Source organism: Rhinoderma darwinii, chromosome 2 (assembly GCF_050947455.1).
Source record: "Rhinoderma darwinii isolate aRhiDar2 chromosome 2, aRhiDar2.hap1, whole genome shotgun sequence".
Lineage (NCBI taxonomy): Eukaryota > Metazoa > Chordata > Amphibia > Anura > Rhinodermatidae > Rhinoderma > Rhinoderma darwinii.
Genome location: NC_134688.1, coordinates 30,721,394 through 30,743,472, shown reverse-complemented (window position 1 = coordinate 30,743,472; position 22,079 = coordinate 30,721,394). Strand labels below are relative to the sequence as shown.

Here is a 22,079-nt window from a genome sequence, read left to right as displayed (position 1 = left end):
TCAAAATGGTAACAACAACCCTAAATGAATTCCTTGAGGGGTGTAGTTTCCAAAATGGGGTCACTATTGGGGGATTCCTACTGTTTTGGCACCTCAACACCTCTTCAAACCTGGCATGCTGCCTAAAATATATTCTAATAAAAAAGAGGCCTCAAAATGCACTAGGTGCTTCTTTGCCTCTAGGGCTTGTGTTTTATTCCACGAGCGCAGTAGAGCCACATGTGGGGCATTTCTAAAAACTGCAGAATCTGGACAATACATATTTAGTAGTGTTTCTCTGGTAAAACCTTCTGTGTTACAGAAAAAAATGAATAAAATTGAAATTCAGCAAGAAAAATGAAATTTGCAAATTTCACCTCCACTTTGCTTTAATTCTTGTGAAATGCCTGAAGGGTTAAAAAACTTTCTAAATGCTGTTTTGAATACTTTGAGGGGTCTAGTTTTTAAAATAGGGTGTTTTATCAGGGTTTCTAATACATAGGCCCCTCAAAGCCACTTCAGAACTCAAGAGGTACCTTAAAAAAAAGGCTTTTGAAATTTTCTTAAAAATATGAGAAATTGCTGTTTATGTTCTAAGGCTTGTAACGTCCAAGAAAAAAAAAAGAATGTTCAAAAAACGATGCCAATCTGAAGTAGACATATGGGAAATGTGAACTAGTAACTATTTTGGGTGGTATAACCGTCTGTTTTACAAGCAGATGCATTTAAATTCTGAAAAATGCTATTTTTTTCAAAATTTTCTCTACATTTTGCAATTTTTCACCAATAAACACTGAATATATCGACCAAATTTTAGCACGAACATGAAGCCCAATGTGTCACGAGAAAACAATCTCAGAATCGCTTGGATAGGTTTAAGCATTCCGACGTTATTACCACATAAAGTGAAATATGTCAGATTTGAAAAATGGGCTCTGAGCCTTAAGGCCCAAACTAGGCTGCGTCCTTAAGGGGTTAAAGATGTAGGATGCCGAGCACAATCATTCTCTTCTGGATTAAGAAGATTTAGGCCTCATGCAAACGACCGTAGCCATGTGCACGGCCGTGATTTTCGGGTCAGCCGGCCGCGGAGTGTCACCCGCGAGCCGCCCGTAAATCCCGGGCCGTGCACATGGCCGTGCCCATTATATCCTATGAGCCTGGACCACAGAACACGGCCGTAATAAGACATGTCCGTTCTTTCCCCCGGTCCAGGCTCCTGGGCCATGTACGGACCGTGGAAACCACGGTCGTGTGCATGGGTCCATAGAAATGAATGGGGCCGCAATTCACCCATGGATTTTCGGGGGAATTGCGGTCGCAAAAGCACGTTCGTGTGCATGGGGCCTAAGAAAGGATTAATATATTTACACAATGGAAGAGTCTGAACAAGAACGTGCTAAATTTTACCACTTCAGGAAAAGCCACCATTTTTTATTTGTTGGGTAGGTTAAGTTCACATCTCGTTTTTTCTCTACGTCTGACGTGCACGTTTTGACACGAGAAAACCCTATCAAAACATGTACCACAGCGTGCACATTGATTTCTATGGTCAGGACGGAGGCCCTAATGGTGTCGTTTGTGCTTACGTTTTGTTTGCTTACGTTGTATCCTTTTTTTTTTCCATGTCCTGAAAAGCATAGTCTACTACGCTCTTCAGTACTTTTCCAAAACGTATACGTTTTTATTTGTATTGAAGTCAATGGCGACGCATGGACAACGTACGCAATATTAAACCCTACATTTGCATACGTAAAACGTATACGTTTTTGTCACCTTATATGTGAAATCTTGACTTTGCAAAGTTTGATTTAGCTAAAGAACAAATAAAAACATACGTTTTTAGAAGAATGGACGCAAACGTATAAAACGTATACCACAAAAAACGTAAGCATATGTTACAAACGCATACATTTTGGTAACTTTAAAAACGTATACGTCGTCGTATACCACGAACGTGTGCACAAAACCAGATGTGAACTTAGCCTTAGCGACATGATTTTTGCAATGTTTTTTTTTTTGTGATAAATGCAGGTTTCTTTTATTATTGATATGACCAGCGGGTTGTGGACCCACTGGGCTACTACACCGATGAGAGTATCAGCGGATAACAGGACACAGGCAGTAGCAGATAATTGGATACAGGCTGACAACAGATAGCAATAGCGGACTGGATACAGGCTGACAACAGATAGCAATAGCGGACTGGAAACAGATGGTCACAGGAAACTTTGCATGTTGTTCCAATATTGCACAGGCCGGGTGTGTCCAGTGAAGCAGACTCATATACCTGGTGATTGACAGGTATAGGCTGGGAAAGGATTTGGGTGTGCGCCCCTGCCCTATTAGATGCAGGAAGTGAGCGGGCGCCCGCCCTATGGGCAGACTCAGCTGCACAAGGAAGTTCACATGCACGGCAGTGTGGAGATCTAGGAACTGTACAGCGTGTACCAAAAGTCACCTGGCCGCTGTGCCTGCTGGGAGAGGTGGTACGCCGACGAGCGCAGAGCGCCTGTGTTCCATTTATAATTTACATGTACATCATTTTTGTTTTTTTTAGGCTAAGGGTATGTTCACACGCTTAACTAAAAATGTCTGAAAATACGGAGCTGTTTTGAAGGGAAAACAGCCCCTTGATTTTCGGATTATTTTTTAGCAAATCGCATTTTTCGGGGAATTTTTTTACTGCCGTTTTTGGACCTTTTTTTTCTATAGAGTCAATGAAAGAAACGGCTTTAAAAACATCCCAAGAAGTGACATGCACTTCCTTTTCGTGGGCGTCTATTTACGTGCCGTTTTTAGAAAACGAGGCGTAAAAAAAACGCCCCGTCGGTACAGAACGCCATATTTCCTGTTGAAATAAATGGGCAGATATTTGTAGGCGTTCTGATTCTGATCTTTCAGCCGTTTTTCTGGCCGTTTACGGCCTGAAAAACGTCTGAAAATAGCCTGTGTGAACATACCCTAAGGTTATGTTCACACGCAAACTCAAAAACGTCTGAAAATACGGAGCTGTTTTCAAGGGGAAACAGCTCCTGATTTTCAGAAGTTTTTTAAGCCACTAGCGTTTTTGGAGCTGTTTTTCTATAGAGTCTATGCAGCGTAATAAAGTAGTAATTTATGCTTCGGAATCGCTGCTCTTATCTGTCAGCTCTTCTCAACCAATCAGGATCACTGGTAGTATGGTCTCAAAGTATTCTTTGCAATTTTGATTGGTTTAAGAATAACTGGAAAAGAAGATCTCTGTCCTCGCAATGATCGTCCCAAATGTCCTTTTCACCAGGATGCCAGACACCGTACACCCCATTAGTTTAACCCTTCGGGTATGCTCACATGGCTTATTTTCAGGTGTATTTTGGAGAGTAAAACGCTCGTATTACTCAAGAAAATATACAAAATACTCCTGCAAACTGCTTGATTTAAATTAGAAATTCACTGTATTCTTCATATGAGGCATATTTTTACACTGCTGAATTTAAAAAAAACGCCCTATAAAAATATGCCTCGTAAAAAAAAGTGGCATGTCCCTTCTTAGGGTATGGGCACACGACTTATTTTCATGCATATTTTGAAGCATAAAAGTCTCGTATTAGGGTATGTTCACACGACAGCGTCCGTAACGGCTGAAATTACGGGGATGTTTTCAGGAGAAAACATCCCTGTAATTTCAGCCGTAACGGCATGTGCAGGCGCTTGAACGCCGCGTCAGTTACGGACGTAATTGGCGCTACTTTTCATTGGAGTCAATGAATAACGGCTCCAATTACGCCCCAAGAAGTGACAGGTCACTTCTTTGACGCGGGCGTCTATTTACGCGCCGTCATTTGACAGCGGCGCGTAAATATACGCCTCGTGTGAACAGACAAACGTCTGCCCATTGCTTTCAATGGGCAGATGTTTGTCAACTCTATCGAGGCGCATTTTTCGGACGTAATTCGGGGCAAAAACGCCCGAATTACGTCCATAATTAGTGTGTGTGAACATACCCTTACACTCCAAAATACACTTGAGATCAGCCTGCAAACCGTTTCCCATTCATTTTGAGGCTGGGTTCACACGACCTATTTTCAGACGTAAACGAGGCGTATTATGCCTCGTTTTACGTCTGAAAATAGGGCTACAATACGTCGGCAAACATCTGCCCATTCATTTGAATGGGTTTGCCGACGTACTGTGCAGACGACCTGTCAAACGACGACGCGTAAAAATACAGCCTCGTAAAAAGAAGTGCAGGACACTTCTTTGGACGTTTGTGGAGCCGTTTTCTCATAGACTCCAATGAAAACAGCTCCAAAAACGGACGTAAAAAACGCTGCGAAAACGCCGCGAAAAACGCGAGTTGCTCAAAAAACGTCTGAAAATAAGGGGCTGTTTTCCCTTGAAAAACAGCTCTGTATTTTCAGACGTTTTTGGTCACTACGTATGCACATACCCTAATAGGAAATAGACTGTGCTGTTCACATGAGGCGTATTTTTACGCATCTGAATTAAAAAAATGTCTCATTAAAAAAAGCCTCATAAAAAAGAAGTGCCGTGTCACGTCTTGAGGCATTTTCGGAGCTGATTTTCTATAGACGCTACAAAATAACACTTCAAAATACGTCTCAGAATATGTTTGCAAACACCAAAAACGCTTTGAAGATTAGCTCCAAAAATGCCAGAAATCAGAGGCTGTTTTGTCTTGAAATTAGTCTCGTATTTTTCGATACGTGTGAACAGACCCTTAATGGACATCTTACAGAAACACTTGAATTTATCCTCTGAGACAGAGGAGCTTCACACAAGACAGAGGAGCTTCACACAAGACAGAGGAGCTTCACACAAGACAGCGGAGCTTCACACAAGACAGAGGAGCTTCACACAAGACAGAGGAGCTTCACACAAGACAGAGGAGCTTCACACAAGACAGAGGAGCTTCACACAAGACAGAGGAGCTTCACACAAGACAGAGGAGCTTTAATCAGGTTTGAAGCTACTTTACTTATTACTTACTTTGCATTATAAGCCTTTCTCTTCCAAAAATAAACTTCAAGGGTTGAGGAAAATCAAACTAACCATTGTTGCCTATCAAGTTTTCACTGAGAGATTTATAATTAGTCATTAATTGGTGTGTGAAGATGGAGTACTGTCCCTAAACAAATCCTAAAGGTCTAGTCCAGTTTAGAAAACACATTTTCATATACCCTATAAGGGATTTTTGAGTTAGTAGAGCGGAGTCCTCCGTCAGGATCTTCATTTCTTGGCCAGAGTGAAGAACAGTTACAAATACCGTCTCTTGCTCTGTATGAACTGTCCTGCATTACACAGGCCGCCCATGACTATAATGGGTTTTATGTTATACTTAACTTCCCCCGTTGTGGCGCTGCAGGAAAGAAAAAACGTACTGCCCAGTTATCCCGCAGATTACAGCCAATCGCCGGCGGTCACTGCAGGAGTTCACTTACTGATCTGCTTATTAACAAGTAGTTATTGTCCAAAACTGAGAACCCCTTCAATCACCTAACAGTTTATCCCGAGCTGGGCTTGGGCTGGAGGGAAAAAACCTTACTGTTTAGCCAGAGCACAGCTTGGGCAGAAGGAGCTGCTACTCTAAGGGTATGATCACACGGCAGCCTCCGTTACGGCTGAAATTACGGAGCTGTTTTCAGGACAAAACAGCTCCGGCATTTCAGCCGTAATGGCATGTGCAAGCGTCTTTCGCTGCGTCCATTACGGACGTAATTGGAGCTGTTTTTCCATGGAGTCAATGGAAAACGGCTGCATTTACGTCTGAAGAAGTGACATGCACTTCTTTGACGCGGGCGTCTTTTTTACGCGCCGCCTTTTGACAGCGGCGCGTAATAAAAATGGATGGGCAGATGTTTGCAGATGTTTGCCGACGCTTTTGAGACGCATTTTCGGATGTAATTCGGGGCTAAAACGCCCGATTTACGTCCGTAAATAGTGTGTGTGACCCCAGCCTAAAGGCTCTAGCCACATTATCTTGACTTTAAAACAAGACCGGGATTGCGGCTCTGGTTGCCATCTAGCTTGAGTTAGAACAGATTGAAGTGGGAGCTGCATGTTCTCTACTTTCAACTCTTACTTTAGACTGTGTGAAGCAAAGAAAGGCCAGAGGGAACCCTTCTCCTGTCCCTGTATGGATTCAGATGACCCCAGGGGAGGGGTAACATTGACTTTTATTTATGATATCACCTCTCCCTTATAAATCAGACAGCATACCTGCTCTCTTAATGTCACATATGGGGTCATTTTTTTAACTCCATGAACAACCGCCAATGCTTATTGTGGCGCCTAAGTGGATTTAAAGAAAAAAAATGAAAAAAATGTTTGCTCCCTCACAAAATGGTTAAAATGCACTTACGGCTCCTGAGTTATGTGTCAACTATATTTAATTGAGACATAAATCTACAATTAAAAAAGAGTTACATTTTCCAGAAGGGGGGGTTACATAATAGCTGGGACCAGCACTGATGTTGAGGACCTTGGTTGACACTGTCATTTACAAAGATACCAGTGCCAGGATCCATTCACTCTCGACATTGGTGGGGCTTCTGCTGGAACGGTCCAATGTTAATCACATGAGCGAATAAAATGTCGAATTGAATTGAGAGGATATTAACTACCTTGTTCATCTATTATGTCTGATTGAAATGTCATAAGAGGCAATTATTGAGAAACCCATTAAATATGAGGTAAAAAAAATAGAGTAACCCAGTAGAAAAGAAATAAACATGGTCTATCACATCAAAAGGTTTCAGGGAAGTGAATGTTGACTATTAGAGCAGATACCAACTGAACCGGAGCCAAAGAAAATATAAGAATGGAGAATGCTTCCCGACAGTCTCTGACATTCCAGATGGTACTTCTAGGTTATTATAGCTCTGCAGACACATTGCGAAACGTTGATAATAGTTACAATGACTGTATCGTGTTCTATTCCATCTATATACTACTACTTCAATCTTGAAAAAAAAAACCTGATCACTCCAGTGCCTTTGTGGCTAGGTTGTAGCTTTTTCATCACCAAGGGCAAAGATTTAGTTCACTGCTCTAGCCCATTATCCAAATACCCTGGCCAAACCAACGTGGCTTGTTGGTGCCTCTCTGAGCACCAAGCCAGCCTAGTAAGCTCCACTTAGCTGCACCCCTGGTTTGGAATTTAAAACTTTTATAGACCACAACAAACGGCCCACAAACAGGGCACCGAGAGGTTTATTAAAGGGGTTACCCCATTAATCATTTTCATACCAAAAAGCCAGAAAAACTATTAATAGCTGATTAAAGGAACTTGAAGTGTTTCTAGTATATAAAAAAAATATTTTCTCATCTTTTTTTACTTCCCTGTGTCCCCCTTGGTGCTGCTGCTAATATGTGCTGCTGGGGGAGGGCGCCCGAGCAGAATGTGACTCCTTTCCCCTCTAACAGCTGAGAATATCCTTTCTTATATTCCCTGCAGATAGGCTATATAGGTGTCTGACTCCTATGATCTAATAGTACAAACTGACTGCTTGTTCATACTTACTAACATATGGAAATCAAATTATGGGGCATTAAAAGCCCCACTCCGGTTCCTCTCGGTTCCTAGGCGAGGGTGGATATTCCCCTAACGCCCCTTTTTAGATATATTGCCATCAGCTCCGTCCCTTTAGCAGAGGGGTTCACGAGTCTATTTCATAGTCCACCTATGCATGTGTTTACAAAGTAAATCCTTTACCTTTACATAATGGCACCCCATAGTTTACAGCACCATAGATGTTAATATCAGTTATTTCCGAAATTGCAGTTTACCTTCTAAATAGCCCCCAAATGGCTTCTTTCCCCTGACCTAAATACAAATTTTTTTTTATTGGACCTCCTTTTTCTACATCAGACAATAAAATTGTGTCTCCCACCGTTCAGTAAACTCTCAGCACTCCCAGCACTTCTGCCTTCAATGCGCCTTCAAGTCTAATAACTGGAAGAAGATAGAAATTACACGGATGTCAATAACACCGACTGGACAAGTGATGGCCGCCGCTGAATCGCTTCACTAATAATCTCATATTAGACCCAGCATGCCCTCCAGCTGTAAACCTGAAAGATGCATCAGATGCAATGCTGGCGGGCACCCTGGGCATCTGGTGTCTGTGTTTATGCTAAAGTAATAGGAAGTCTTATTGAAAGTTTTGTGGCATTGGAAATAGATAACTTTTATTTAAAAGAGTCCAGAAAGTAGAGGAGTAATGTCCTCAGCATGGAGTCTGCACAAACTTCGTATGGCTGCCAATTTGGTCCTGAAATGAGATCTCAGGGACTGTAGATATTCTATGATGAGCATAGAGGACGTTTACAATCTTAAATTACAACATCTTCTTCTCCAGTCACAACCAAAGCTGAAATCAGATGCATATTGGTTTCCTGTTTCGCACAGAGACTGTATGATCTTGTATCTCACTACAACCCTCAGCAGTTGTAGGTGTGTGCAGAGCTTTGTTGTGGTGATTTTTGGGAAATGTAATGTTTGCACCAGAGACTATAAAAAAAATATATTTAATGACTTTTAGGTAATTAGTAAGGAGTCCGTAAGCACAAGGCTTAGTCTAAGTGGTGACAGAATTCTAAATTCAGCTCTGTATGTGACTAGTGTATGAGAACTTGTTACGGTCTGTGGGTATATGGACCCACTAGGCCGCACCGCCGTAGCGGGAAGGCAGCTGGCCAAACAATAGAGCGCCCAAGCAATACAAAGTCCAGCACAACTGTACCTGAATAGTCCAGACAGTGGCAGGGGCTTTGGCATGGATGGAGGTGGGTGCAGCAGGTTGCGCCACACGTGGCGGATGACAGCAGGTGCAGTAGGATGTTACTCCAATCACATCAGAAATAATAACACAGTAGGGTAAACACTGAGGGACCGTTTGCAAAGACTAACATGGGAATTACTAACAAGGCTCAGGTAAGGATCAGAAGGGCAGGACCCTTTTTATAGTCCAGGGTGATCTGGGAATAATGAATAAATTATTTACATATGTGCGCGCGTGTCCTCTAGTGAGCACTATGGGACAGAGCGGACGCATGTGTCGGCGTCTCAGGGGAGAGAGACGCCGGCAGGAAGAGGAAGATCTGCGGGAGGCAGGTAAGTGGAGGTGGCGGTCCGTGACCACGGCCGTAACAGAACTGTTTTGTTTTTGTATAAGATCAGTACACGATAATAGAAAGTATTTGCAGAGTTTTCCAACACTGGAGGGGGATTTACTAAGTAAAGGCAAGTGTAGTACTTGGCAATCACCAAGCCTTTTAAGTCTTTTATACACTTTGTACGCCTCCATCGATAGTGTCTTTAAAAAGGTATATAACTAAGAGGACCCAAAAAATGCAACACATTTATTAATGGGTAACTAAACTTTTAAAAATCTTTTCATATGTCATAGTGACATGTCAGAAGTTTTGATCGGTGGGGCTCTGAGCACTAAGACCCCCACCAATCGCTAAAATGAAGCATCAGAAGTGCTCCTGTGATCTCTGTGTCGCTTAGTTTCTGATCGGTTTTCCTAGGAAAGGCGATCGAGCGGTGTGCGGACTGATAGACCCCCTATCGAGCCCATACACTGCTCCGAGAAAAGCAGAGGAAAGTCAAACAGGAACGAAGCGGCACAGCACTAGCCAGAGCGCTTCTGCCGCTTCGTCTTAGTGATCGGTGAGGGTCTCAGTGACTCCCACCGATTAAAAATTCTGCCCTTACATAGTGACTGTTGGCTGGCAGCTGTGTATGTAGATACCAGTCAACCCCTCGATTACTGGGGCCCACCGGTTATTGTTGCGCAGCTGCGGAGATAGTTGCCGGGTAGATTGTGTGTTTTTTTCAAAGTGACAATTTAATTATGTACGGACACTTCGGAATCCCCCTGTACAACTAAGGAGTCCTCCGCAGTCTTCGAAGCCATGTCCCTTCTTCCGGTTTATCTTGACTGTGCCACCCTAAGATTCATTCTTATGGTAATAAGCAGAATATTTTGCACACTGTTGCCATTAGGCTTTTAGCTTAGATATCTGTAGATCTCTGAGCTCAGGGTCAGACTAGTCCACAGAGTACCAGAGGATTCTCCGACCACCTACAAGCTGGCATGGATTTCCCCTATAATTTATACCAGTTTCTGCAGTAAATTATAGTAAATGTGTCGAGGCCACAGGTGGCCGCCTCTTCCGCTAGGCAATGCTCACTTTTTTACCAGTGGCGTGACCAGCGTAAATGCATCAAAAGAGACTGCTGCTTTTTATGAATTGGGACTTTTCTTTTCCCAGAAAACAGGCATAGAAATGTTGATAAATTTCCCCTACGGTATTGATGGAATTTCTACATTCCTATGGTGTTTTTGGATCTATTATACCGGGTTGCTGAATGCTTGATATAGTCTTAAAAAAAAAAAAATTACAAGCCAAGAGTAAAGTTCCTTTCATACATCTCTTCTGATCTCCCGTGATGCTCACTGGGATGAACATCTCGGCATGGTTGAGGTATGGCACACATCACATCGTAGTAAACAAGCTATCAGTTCTTGAGCCGAGTCAAGACTCAACATTGAATGTTCATCATACGCCGAGGTCAGATAACACTTCAGCTGAACAATGATTAAAGGAAGCGATAAAGAATACTAAAAGGGAAGTCAATTTACCACAATCTGCTATAAGGAAATGTGCAATTTAACCTTAACTGAAGATGAAACTCTGTAGAAGAGCGAATACTTTAGTTTTGCAATGAGTTACGGGCAAGGGTTATTTTACTAGGAAAGTGAAGCAACAAACTTGTTATTTTTGGAGAGAAACATAATGTCTGCTCCATATTTAGGTCAAGGAGAAAACAATAGGCATAAGATACATCAAATTCCATGGAGCCTCCTCTTCTGTGAAGTTGTAAAATATAAAAAATATATATTTCCGGTTATTTTTTAGTCTATTTTTGGTGAAGTTAAAAAAAACAATCAATATGGTCACCATTTCCCACGGGGGCCGGACCCCAAGATTTTCTGGACTTTGGAATCATAAGTCTGCCAAGATGTACATCTCCATCTCTGGCACTTATCACTCAGTATAACTTGGCCATTTAGTAATGAAGTGAAGATACGTGACAACCTCTGTGGGAGGCCATTCTAGCTGTTGCCCGTTTTTTTCCTAAAAACATATATTCACTACAAGGCCAAACGTATGTGGACAACTGAACCCCACGTCCATAGAAAGTTGATCCCTCATTGTTGCTATAACAGATTCCACTTTTTTAGGATGGCTTCTGGAGTCAACTTAGGCTCTGCTCACAACTACATCGGAGAGAGCCTCCATCGCAGATAACATCAAAACGACGAACACCACAACGGAAAACGACAAACCCCATCATGTCAATGGAGTCCATCAGGCGACACATACGCCACTCTTTCAATTCAGTTTTGGTGCTTCTATGATGGATCAGAACAATGGAATTGACGAGTCAGGTGTGAACTCATCCTTATCTTTTGTGAGGTTTGACACAAATGTAGGGAAATATGGTCAGGCTCACAGTCAACGTTCCAATACTTCCCAAAAATAATGTAGGTGACAAAGGGATAAGTAGAAAGGGATAACTAGAATTCATGGGCCCCCACAGTAAACTTATCAAAGGGCCCCTGACTTTTTTTTTTTTTTACAGTAAACTGTGCTTATGTAATGCAAAGAAATAAAAGATCTTCTACACAAAGTAGAACCCACATAGTCACCACTGTGTTTTTTCCCAACAAAATTGGCTACAATTACACCCATGGAGATCAGGAGAAACATGCAGGCTGGTAAAGTTATGCCAAACCACACTTAGCGCCAATGATGGTGCACTTCAGAATATGCTATAAGAAGAACCAAGGACCCCAGATCAAACCATGAAAAACTGCCCCAGCCCCGGCCCAGTATTCCTCCTCCTCCACCAAATGTTACAGTTAGCAGCCAGAAGCCATCAAAACCAGATCCATCTTTCAGTCTACAAGTCGGTGAAGCGTGAGTCATCATTCCAAAGAACACGTTTTGAACGCTCCAATGGTTGCCATTTTTCACACTACTCCAGGCGCCACTAGGCATTGTGCATGGTTTTCCCAAGCTTGAGTTTAGATGTTCGGTCAAGAAGCTCCTATTCAACAACTCTTGTGCTGACGTTGCTTATGGCTGACACTTATACCACTTTCAGCTGACTGGGAATTTCTAGCAGGGTAAAAATCGGAGGCGATGGCTTGTTGGAAAGGTGGCATCCTATGACATTGCCCCACTGAAAGTCACTGAGCTCTTCAAGAAGACCCATTCCACTGACAAATATTACTTTTTACGGCTTTTTGTTTGATTTTATGCTTTTGTTAGAAAAAGTATCCAAATATTATTGGACATGTAGTGCAACTAAAAAAGATAAATATAACGTGTAGCAAACAGACACAAAAAAGTCTCTCAAAGAATATTTATTCTGAGACGAGATGCTCCTCTAAAATCTTTAAGGTTTGTTAAAGTCATGAAATTTTTAATATTTTTTACCAAATAAAATTATTAAGAGATGACAAAAGTAAATATCAAATGATCTAATCTCCTGCTATAGGGACACTCGAGCCAACAGATTGGACAGACATCTAGAGCATTGTGGTCAGTCTCTCGGACCTACAGTACTAGTTGCTCTGTCTGAATTTCACGAAATATTCTGTGACAAAAGTTAATATGTAAAAGGAGGAGGAAGTGACCACAAAATGTTCATCGTCATTCAAATTTTGCATTTCTTCTCTTTGAAATAAAATGAATCCAGAATATTAAAGGTCAGAGACAGATCTACACGGCTGAGCCTGAAGCCACAAAACATTTAGCTCCAAACATCTTGCCCCTTTCAATTAAATATTGTGCCCATTAACGCAAATCAATTACAAAAATTAACTAGAAGTTTTTTTGAGTTACATGAGAAAACAGAGCTAAGGTAGGTACCTCACCAACCGCTGGTGTTGATGGGACAAGTCTGTCTATTGTCTGACACCACACAGAAGGACCAACTAACTCTGCTACATAAGAGGAAATTTAAAGCTTTTAAGAGGTTTTTGAAACATGGATATTAAGATTGAAAAAAAAACAAAAACATAAAAATCATAGTGCAAATTCTCGTTCACTTCTCTACCTTCAAGGTAATTGCATAATTACATTTCCCACAAAGGTTGTCACTCAGCTTCGCTTGAGACCTACATTGAAACTGGTTGCTAGGGACCGGGGTCTGGATGTCTGACAATCCGATATAAAGGTTGTTGTTGCTAGGCAGAGTTTCCCTAGTGGACAGTTTGTCTCAAATCTCAAGCAGTTTGACAGTCTACCTAATACATTTAGAAAAGAAGATATATTGAGAGTAAATTTAGGTTTTTATTTTATACATCAGAAGATTGTGGAAACAAAAAGACTGTACAACTGGCACAAAAAACCTCTACAACAACACACCAGAGGTTGTCATTTTCTGACAAAGTGTAAAGATGATTTAATCCCTAATAATAGATATAATTAAACTGTGAATGGGCAGACCCTATTAGAGAAAATTGGACATGGACGTTATACATGGGGGTCCTTTGTGACATGAAGCAAAAAGTGGTTCCCACTCTGGCGAACTTCATGCAACCACGTCAACTATGGTCAACCATTTTTTGGAATATGTTGCATGGGAAATAAGTGGCCGCACGGAGCTCCCACCAACCAGACCCGGCCTTAGTTTAAAGGGTGTTCTGTGTTTTATGTCTCAATCCCCAGGACAGCTTCAAATTAAGAAGGGGTCCAGATTAAATCTACCGTATTGTACAGTAGCATGATCCACGCAGTCTCAGCTAGTAATGAACGTTACAGAATGGAGATGACTCAATAGTCATGAGAAATTCGGGGACTCAATGGAAAATTGCAATGAAAAACACGTGACTCAAATCATACGAAAGTCGTATCCTATAACTTTAGTCATTCAGGGATAGTATCCGTCTACTATCAAATTGCTGTTTGGTTGCTCAACATTTTTGTATATTTCTGGTCATTGATCGCTCCGGATGATTACGTTTTACTGTGAAGCGAAAAAAAAAAAGATTCTTACCAGTCTCCTCCTTTCTTCCTCCACCGTGATGAGTAGGCGAGCAAACTCTTTCAGGGATTGCGCTGAAATAAAGGAAACAGAGTTAAGTGCATGTATTGATCCACTGATAAAAGGACTTCAGAGGAACGTGACAGCTAAAAAGAGACTCGTCAAGGAAACTCATACACAAGACTATTAAAGCAACACTAAAACTAGAAAACAAGGACCGGGGTGGGGACAAGGACAATTGTTGAATATTGTCAGTCTGCAATTTCGAAACCAAACAGCCTTGTAGAAATCGTCTTCTGATGCACTCCATCTTTGCAAAACAATACAGGATATGGCTAAGTTAAAGAGGGGGAATTTGGTTTGTCTTTCCACATAAGACAGAGACATAAGGAAGGTTCCTGCTGCAGCCTAAGCCCCGCCCCTTTTCCATACTAAGGCCCTGTTCACACGGAGTATTTTGCAGGTAGAAAAAAATCTGCCTCAAAATTCCTTCCACATCTTTTTTCTTTCAATTGAATTGATGGGTTAATCACGCACCGCACACACATGTGCATCCGTGTGCGGTGCGTGATTTTCACGCACCCATTGACTTCAAAGGGAGAGAGGTGCGTGAAAACTCATGCATGTGTGAACGGCCCCATTGAAATCAATAGGTCCGTGTGCTGCGCGTGATTTTCCTGCGCAGCACACGGACGTTATTCACGTTCGTCTGAATGAGCCGTAAGCGTCATCAGAAAGTGCCTGATCCTATTCGCCCAGCTGGAAAATGTGACCGAGTCATTGGTGGGCGCGCGTCTATTGGTCCAGGAGAAGGCTCAAACTGCGCACAACCCAACACTTAGATGGATTCGACCAATAAAGAGGGATATTGCGCGTGCTCATGTATTTAGATGAATTTAAAAACTGATCAAACTGGGCATGCTCCAACACTTCAGATTATTATTGATGGAGTGCAGCAACTGCGCATACGTCCACACTTAGTAGAATTTAGCTAGTGAGAAGGGCTATTACGCATGCACCCATACTAAGATAGATATAGCCTAAAAGTGTGATTCTGTGCATGACCATTCCCAAAATATGGTCGATATTTTATGGACTATACGTATCCCAACAATCTAAGAGATATGGCCAATGTTCTAAAAATACTATATAATAATTTAGCCCATAACTGTGAAAACGCGTGAGCTCAAATTCAACCTGTATTTTAGGCTATAAGTAAAGGACTTTGTACAGTAAAATACTTGGACAGATGGGGCCTGTATTAATGTATGCAGATTAAAATAAGAACGGTCACAACTGCACCCAACACTACTTGCACTACGAAGGAAAATATGGTCATGAAATACAAATTAGTCATCAATAACTTAAAGTGACAAATACTTACTAGTAACATTCATTAGAAGTGACAAATGGTATATAATATTAAATACATCACAGAGAGATTATATATATTTAAAGAAAAGCAGTATAGGTAAATTCTTAAAGTGTAACTAAACTTGTAAAAACTTTTGAAATGTCATAGTGACATATCAGAAGTTCTGATCGGTGGGGGTCTGAGCACTGAGACCCCCACCGATCTCTAAACAGAAGCAGCAGAAGCGCTCGGGTGAGCGCAGTGCCGCTCCGTTTCTGAACGACTTGCCTCAAAAAGCCGAGCGAGCGGTGTACGGACTCATAGACTTTCTATTATGCCTGTACACCGCTCTGAGGAAAGACGATCAGAAATAAAAGGGCACAGCGCTCACCAGAGGCACACACAAGGACAGCTAAAGCAGCTCTACAGTGTGAGAACCTACAACAAACAAACTACCCATATCTCAGCTTACTAGCCGCCTGAAGTGGGGCCGTGGTGAAGGAGTGTAGTAAGGAGAGCAATGGAGCGCGGCACAGCTGTAGTGGAATGCTGCTTGACTGGGGAAGAAGCAGGGAGGCTTAGAAGGTACTCAATAGGTTAATATTGGAGTTGTTATACTAATGTGGGCCAGCAGGAGGCGTGTATGGGAACGGCCTGGGCTGACTTATATATGGAAGAGCAGGGGAAGGAAGTTACAGTTTGACATGCAGGGTAGAGAAGTTCTCGCCCACCCGCCTAATTTTATTTGTGAAGGGTCTGCCTTTTCTTTGTCTTGGTGGCCTTTTACTTTAGGAGTGCGGGGACAAGGGGTCCTTGGAGGCAGAAAATATATGGCCAGGTGCACAAAAATAGGTTGTGCATCGGAATTGTTGTGAACATACAACAAGTGGATTTCCTGTGGGGATGGAGTCCCCAGGACCAGTTTGATAAGTCGTATTCGGTGCCCCTGGATCAGGTTTGGATGGCTAAGGGTAAGGAGATTTACCCCACATAGAAAGTGGGGGGGGGGGGGTGGACACTGCCTTCAAGGATCGTTTTTCCCCATAAGTTAGACGAGCTGGTTAGATGGATAAAGCAGGGTGAAATGTTTTCAGGAATGTTTTTGATATTCACATAAAAATTGTGCACATGATTATATTTTATTGTGCTAAATTGTATATTGATGTTTTTTATGGAGATTTAATAAATGCGGCTAGTAGTTGGAGTTTTATTTATAAGGATGGGGTGGTGGTCATTGGTAAACCGAGTGATAGTCTTCTATACTTCAATGTCATTTGAGAAGGTAAAAGTGGAGCTGTAGGTCCCGTCAAAGAATGGCGCCATATCCTGGGGACTGTTAATCGGGTCAGTGCAATGAAAGGAAAGTAATTCTAGAGGAGGAAGCTGCTCCAGAAATCTTATACTGGTAAAATATAAGAAATATCCAGAGCTCAGGGATTTTACAATGTTGTGAGAAAGAGTAGAAAGACGTTATAAATCAAGTTTAACATTTTTACATTTTACATATTGTAGTCTGCAGAACACATCAGTATGTATAGTATAGTGGCTGCCACAGCATTTCTGCCGATCTCTAGAGAGATTAGATATACGATATTTCCCTGTGCTGAGAATCTCGAAGTCTGGATGGTAAGATGCCTCCCGTGACGATACCAAACACATTTGCAAATCTTAAGATATGGAAATATGCTTAAAAATGTGATCAACAGAAAGAGAAAAATAATTTGGGGTTTTGCTTTTTGCGTATGTGTGGGTCGTTGTATTTCAATGCGGGTTGTCGAATATGGCTTAGTACCGCATGATGGCAGCGGCTCCCCAATGATGGCTATTTCCTTATTTACTATTCTGTTCCTGGAGGCCTATGGTCCTTCAAGGTCTCACACCAAAGTGCCCCATGCCCATTTTTTTCTTTTTTAATGACAAATGAAACTCTGCTACATCTGTAAAAGATCTGCCAGACACAGCTTCTGTGTCGACGCCCCATGGGTAATCGGTCTGCACCTGCTCCTAGATCTGATAGAGTGACTCGATCTGCTACCACTCAGGCTGGTAGGCTCAGGAGTGGGAGAACCTATCACAGACTGGCCAGACGGTTCTAGCTCCCGCCCTCGGTCTATTTATACCTTCATTTCCTGCTTGTCTGTGCCTGTGACTCTTTTCTGTTTCCTGGCTCTACTGCTCCTGCTATTATTATTGACCTTGCTTCATTTTGACCCTGGCTTTACTGACTACGCTCCTGCTCTGCGTTTGGTACCTCGTACACTCCTGGTTTGACTCGGCTCGTTCACTACTCCTGTTGCTCACGGTGTTGTCGTGGGCAACTGCCCCATTTCCCTTAGCTTCTGTGTACCCTTGTCTGTTGTACACTTATTGAGCGTAGGGACCGTCGCCCAGTTGTACGCCGTCGCCAAGGACGGGCCGTACATGTAGGCAGGGACTGAGTGGCGGATAGATTAGGGCTCACCTGTCTGTCTCCCTACCCCGTCATTACAGAATCACAGGCCTATATACGTTTTCTACCCTGGTCCCTGACACTACTATGGACACCCTTGAGACCCTGGCTCAGCAAATGCAGGGCCTCTCCCTACAGGTCCAAGCCCTGGCTCAGAGGGGCAACCAGCGTGATGCTACCCTGGTAGTGCCCCCCACCTCACCTCTTGAACCCCACCTCAAGTTGCCTGACCAGTTCTCAGGGGACCGGAAGACTTTTTTCTCCTTTCGGGAGAGTTGTAGGCTCTATTTCCGTCTAAGGCCCCAATCCTCAGGTTCTGAGAGCCAGCGAGTGGGTATAATTATGTCCCGGCTCCAGGACAGGCCCCAAGAATGGGCCTTCTCCTTGGCTCCTGATGCCCCTGAACTTTCCTCTGTTGATCTTTTTTTTTCTGCTCCCGGGCTAATATATGACGAGACTGACAAGACTGCCTTTGCCAAGAGTCAGCTGGTGACCTTACGTCAGGGTAAGAGACCCGTTGAGGAGTACTGTTCTAACTTTAGGAAGTGGTGTGTAGCTTCTCGGTGGAATGACCCTGCCTTGAGGTGCCAGTTTAGATTGGGTCTGTCGAACGCCCTGAAAGACCTGTTAGTTAGCTATCCCTCTTCAGAGTCTCTAGATCAGATTATGGCTTTAGCGGTACGTCTCGACCGACGTCTCAGGGAAGGACGACTTGAAAGTTTTTGTGCTTTCTCCTCTGGCTCCCCCATGATGGCTCCCGAGGTTCCGTTGCTTCGTTCTTCCACGGAAAACTCGGATGAACCAATGCAACTCGGGGCCTCTGTGTCTCCCCAACAACGTAGAGAGCTCCGCAGGAAGAATGGTCTCTGCTTCTACTGTGGGGATGACAAGCATCAAGTGAACAACTGTCCTAGGCGTAAGAATAAGCAGCCGGAAGAACTTCCGCACCTAAGTGACCATCGGGGAGGTCACTTGGGCGCACAGGTATTTCCCCTAAATATGAAACCTAATAAGATCTTGCTTCCCTTTCAGGTCTCTTTTGAGGGTAGGTGTGCTACCGGCAGTGCATTTGTGGATTCAGGGTCTTCTGCTAATATTATGTCTGTGGAATTTGCTATGTCTCTAGCTATGCCATTGATTGATTTGCCTAAACCTGTACCGGTAGTGGGTATCGACTCCACTCCACTTGCTAATGGTTATTTTACGCAGCATACCCCTATTTTTGAACTCATTGTTGGCTCCATGATTATCGTCCGATTTGGTTTTAGGCCTTCCCTGGTTGCAGATGCATAATCCCACGTTTAACTGGAATACTGGGGATCTTACCAAATGGGGTAATGAATGCATGACGTCATGTTTTTCTGTTAATTTTATCTCTCTCTCTGAGGAGGTGAACACTCTACCCGAGTTTATTCAGGACTTCGCTGATGTTTTTTCTAAAAAGGCCTCCGAAGTGTTACCTCCTCATAGAGAATACGATTGCGCCATCGATTTGGTACCAGGAGCTAAGCTCCCTAAGGGTAGGATATTTAATCTCTCTTGTCCCAAACGTGAAGCCATGAGAGAGTATATCCAGGAATGCCTGGCCAAGGGTTACATTCGCCCCTCTACTTCTCCAGTAGGTACTGGCTTCTTCTTCGTAGGGAAGAAGGATGGTGGTCTTAGGCCGTGCATCGAATACCGAAACTTGAATAAGGTCTCTGTAAGGAACCAGTATCCCCTTCCTTTGATTCCTGATCTCTTCAATCAGGTTCAGGGGGCCCAATGGTTCTCTAAGTTTGATCTTCGGGGGGCTTATAACCTTATCCGCATCAGAGAGGGGGATGAGTGGAAGACTGCGTTTAACACGCCCGAAGGTCATTTTGAATACCTTGTCAGGCCCTTTGGGTTGTGTAATGCTCCCGCGGTCTTCCAGAATTTCATAAATGAGATTTTAAGAGACTACCTGAGGGTATTTCTTGTAGTGTACCTTGATGACATACTTGTGTTTTCCAAGGACTGGTCCTCCCACATTGAGCATGTCAGGAAGGTGCTCCAGGTCCTTCGGGAAAACAAACTCTTTGCTAAAACTGAAAAAATGTGTGTTTGGGGTGCAGGAGATACCATTTTTGGGTCAAATCATCACGCCTAATGAATTCCGCATGGACCCTGCCAAGGTTCAGGCTGTGGCTGAATGGGTCCAACCTGCCTCCCTGAAGGCGTTACAGTGCTTCCTGGGGTTTGCTAATTATTACAGGAGATCTATTGCTAACTTCTCAGTCATCGCTAAGCCTCTTACGGATCTTACTTGCAAAGGTGCTGATCTCCTCCACTGGCCTCCGGAGGCGGTCCAGGCTTTTGAGGTCCTTAAGAAGTGCTTTATCTCGGCCCCAGTGCTGATTCAGCCTAACCAAATGGAGCCATTCATCGTGGAGGTTGACGCCTCCGAGGTGGGAGTGGGTGCTGTCTTGTCCCAGGGTACCAGATCCCTCACCCATCTCCGTCCCTGTGCCTACTTTTCCAGGAAGTTCTCGCCCACTGAGAGTAACTATGACATTGGCAACCGCGAACTCTTAGCCATTAAATGGGCATTTGAAGAGTGGCGCCACTTCCTGGAGGGGGCTAGGCACCAGGTAACGGTCCTTACCGACCACAAGAATCGGGTTTTCCAAGAATCTGCCCAGAGGCAAGCTCGATGGGCGTTTTTTTTTACTAGATTCAACTTTTTGGTCACCTATAGGGCTGGGTCTAAAAATATTAAAGCTGATGCACTGTCGCGTAGCTTCATGGCCAGCCCTCCTTCGGAGGAAGATCCTGCTTGTGTTTTGCCCCCAGGTATAATCATTTCCTCTGTTGATTCTGACTTAGTCTCCGAAATTGCGGCTGATCAAGGTTCAGCTCCCGGGAACCTTCCTGAGAACAAGCTGTTTGTTCCCCTGCAATTCCGGCTAAGGGTACTCAGGGAAAATCATGACTCTGCACTATCTGGCCATGCATGCATCCTGGATACCAAGCACCTCATTGCCAGAAACTATTGGTGGCCTGGGTTGCCTAAAGACGTTAAGGCCTACGTCGCCGCTTGTGAAATTTGTGCTAGGTTCAAGACTCCCAGGTCCCGACCAGCGGGCTTACTATGTTCTTTGCCCATTCCCCAGAGACCTTGGACCCATATCTCCATGGATTTTATCACCGATCTGCCTCCATCTCAAGGCAAGTCGGTGGTGTGGGTTGTAGTAGACCGCTTCAGTAAGATGTGCCACTTTGTGTCCCTCAAGAAACTACCCAATGCTAAAACGCAGGGCCGGCCTTAAATTATCTTTCTGCGCCCCACGCCGTTATAAAAAATGCCCCATAAAAAAGCATTCCTCCCCACAGTATAATGCCCTATATAGTGCCCCCACAGAGTGTAATGCCCCTTTAGTGCCCCACACACAGTATAATAATAATATTTAATAATGTAATATATTATAACGCCTTCAAGGACACAGTATTCTGTCCTCTAACTGTGCCCACACAGTGTTATGCCCCCTAAGTGCCACACACATTATATTGCCCCTGTAGTGCCCCTACACAGTATGATGTCCGCTTAGTGGCCTCCACAGAGTAGAATGCCCCCACAGCCCCCCTAGTAGAAAGTGCCCCCTGTAGATTGTGCCGTACAGCCTCCCTGTAGACAGTGCCATAATCCCCCACCTCCTCCTTGTAGACAGTGCCATACAGCCCCCATATGCCCCTTGTAGTGTCATGCAGCCCCACCTCCCTCTTGTACACAGTGCCCCCCACCGCCCCCTTGTAGACAGTGTCATACAGCACCACACCTCCCCATTATAGAAAGTGACATACAGCCCCCACATCCCCCTTGTAGAGAGTGACATACAGCCCCCACATCCCCCTTGTAGACAGTGCCAAAAGATGCCGCGTAAAAAAAAGACGCCCGCGTCAAAGAAGTGCCTGACACATCTTGAGACGTAATTGGAGCCATTTTCCCTTGACTCCATGGAAAAACAGCTCCAATTACGTCCGTCATGGACGCAGCGAAAAGCGCCTGCACATGCCATTACGGCTGAAATTCCGGAGCTGTTTTCTCCGTAACGGAGGCTGCCGTGTGAACATACCCTAAAATGACCATCAGCCCATCCACTCACAGTAAAACGACCATCAGACCCCCACTCACAGTAAAATGACCATCAGCCCGCCACTCACAGTAAAATGACCATCAGCCCCTCCACTCATAGTAAAATGACCAT

General features: G+C 43.6%; 1 protein-coding gene across 1 annotated transcript in view; it reads right to left on the bottom strand.

Moving 5' to 3' along the window:
- The window catches only part of ARHGAP42 (Rho GTPase activating protein 42), a 275,028-nt gene that overhangs the window by 153,788 nt on the left and 99,161 nt on the right, over nucleotides 1-22,079 (bottom strand). The window contains exon 3 of the mRNA XM_075851519.1: nucleotides 14,063-14,124. Coding sequence (XP_075707634.1) covers nucleotides 14,063-14,124 — 62 coding nt within the window. The remainder of the gene's footprint in view (nucleotides 1-14,062; nucleotides 14,125-22,079) is intronic.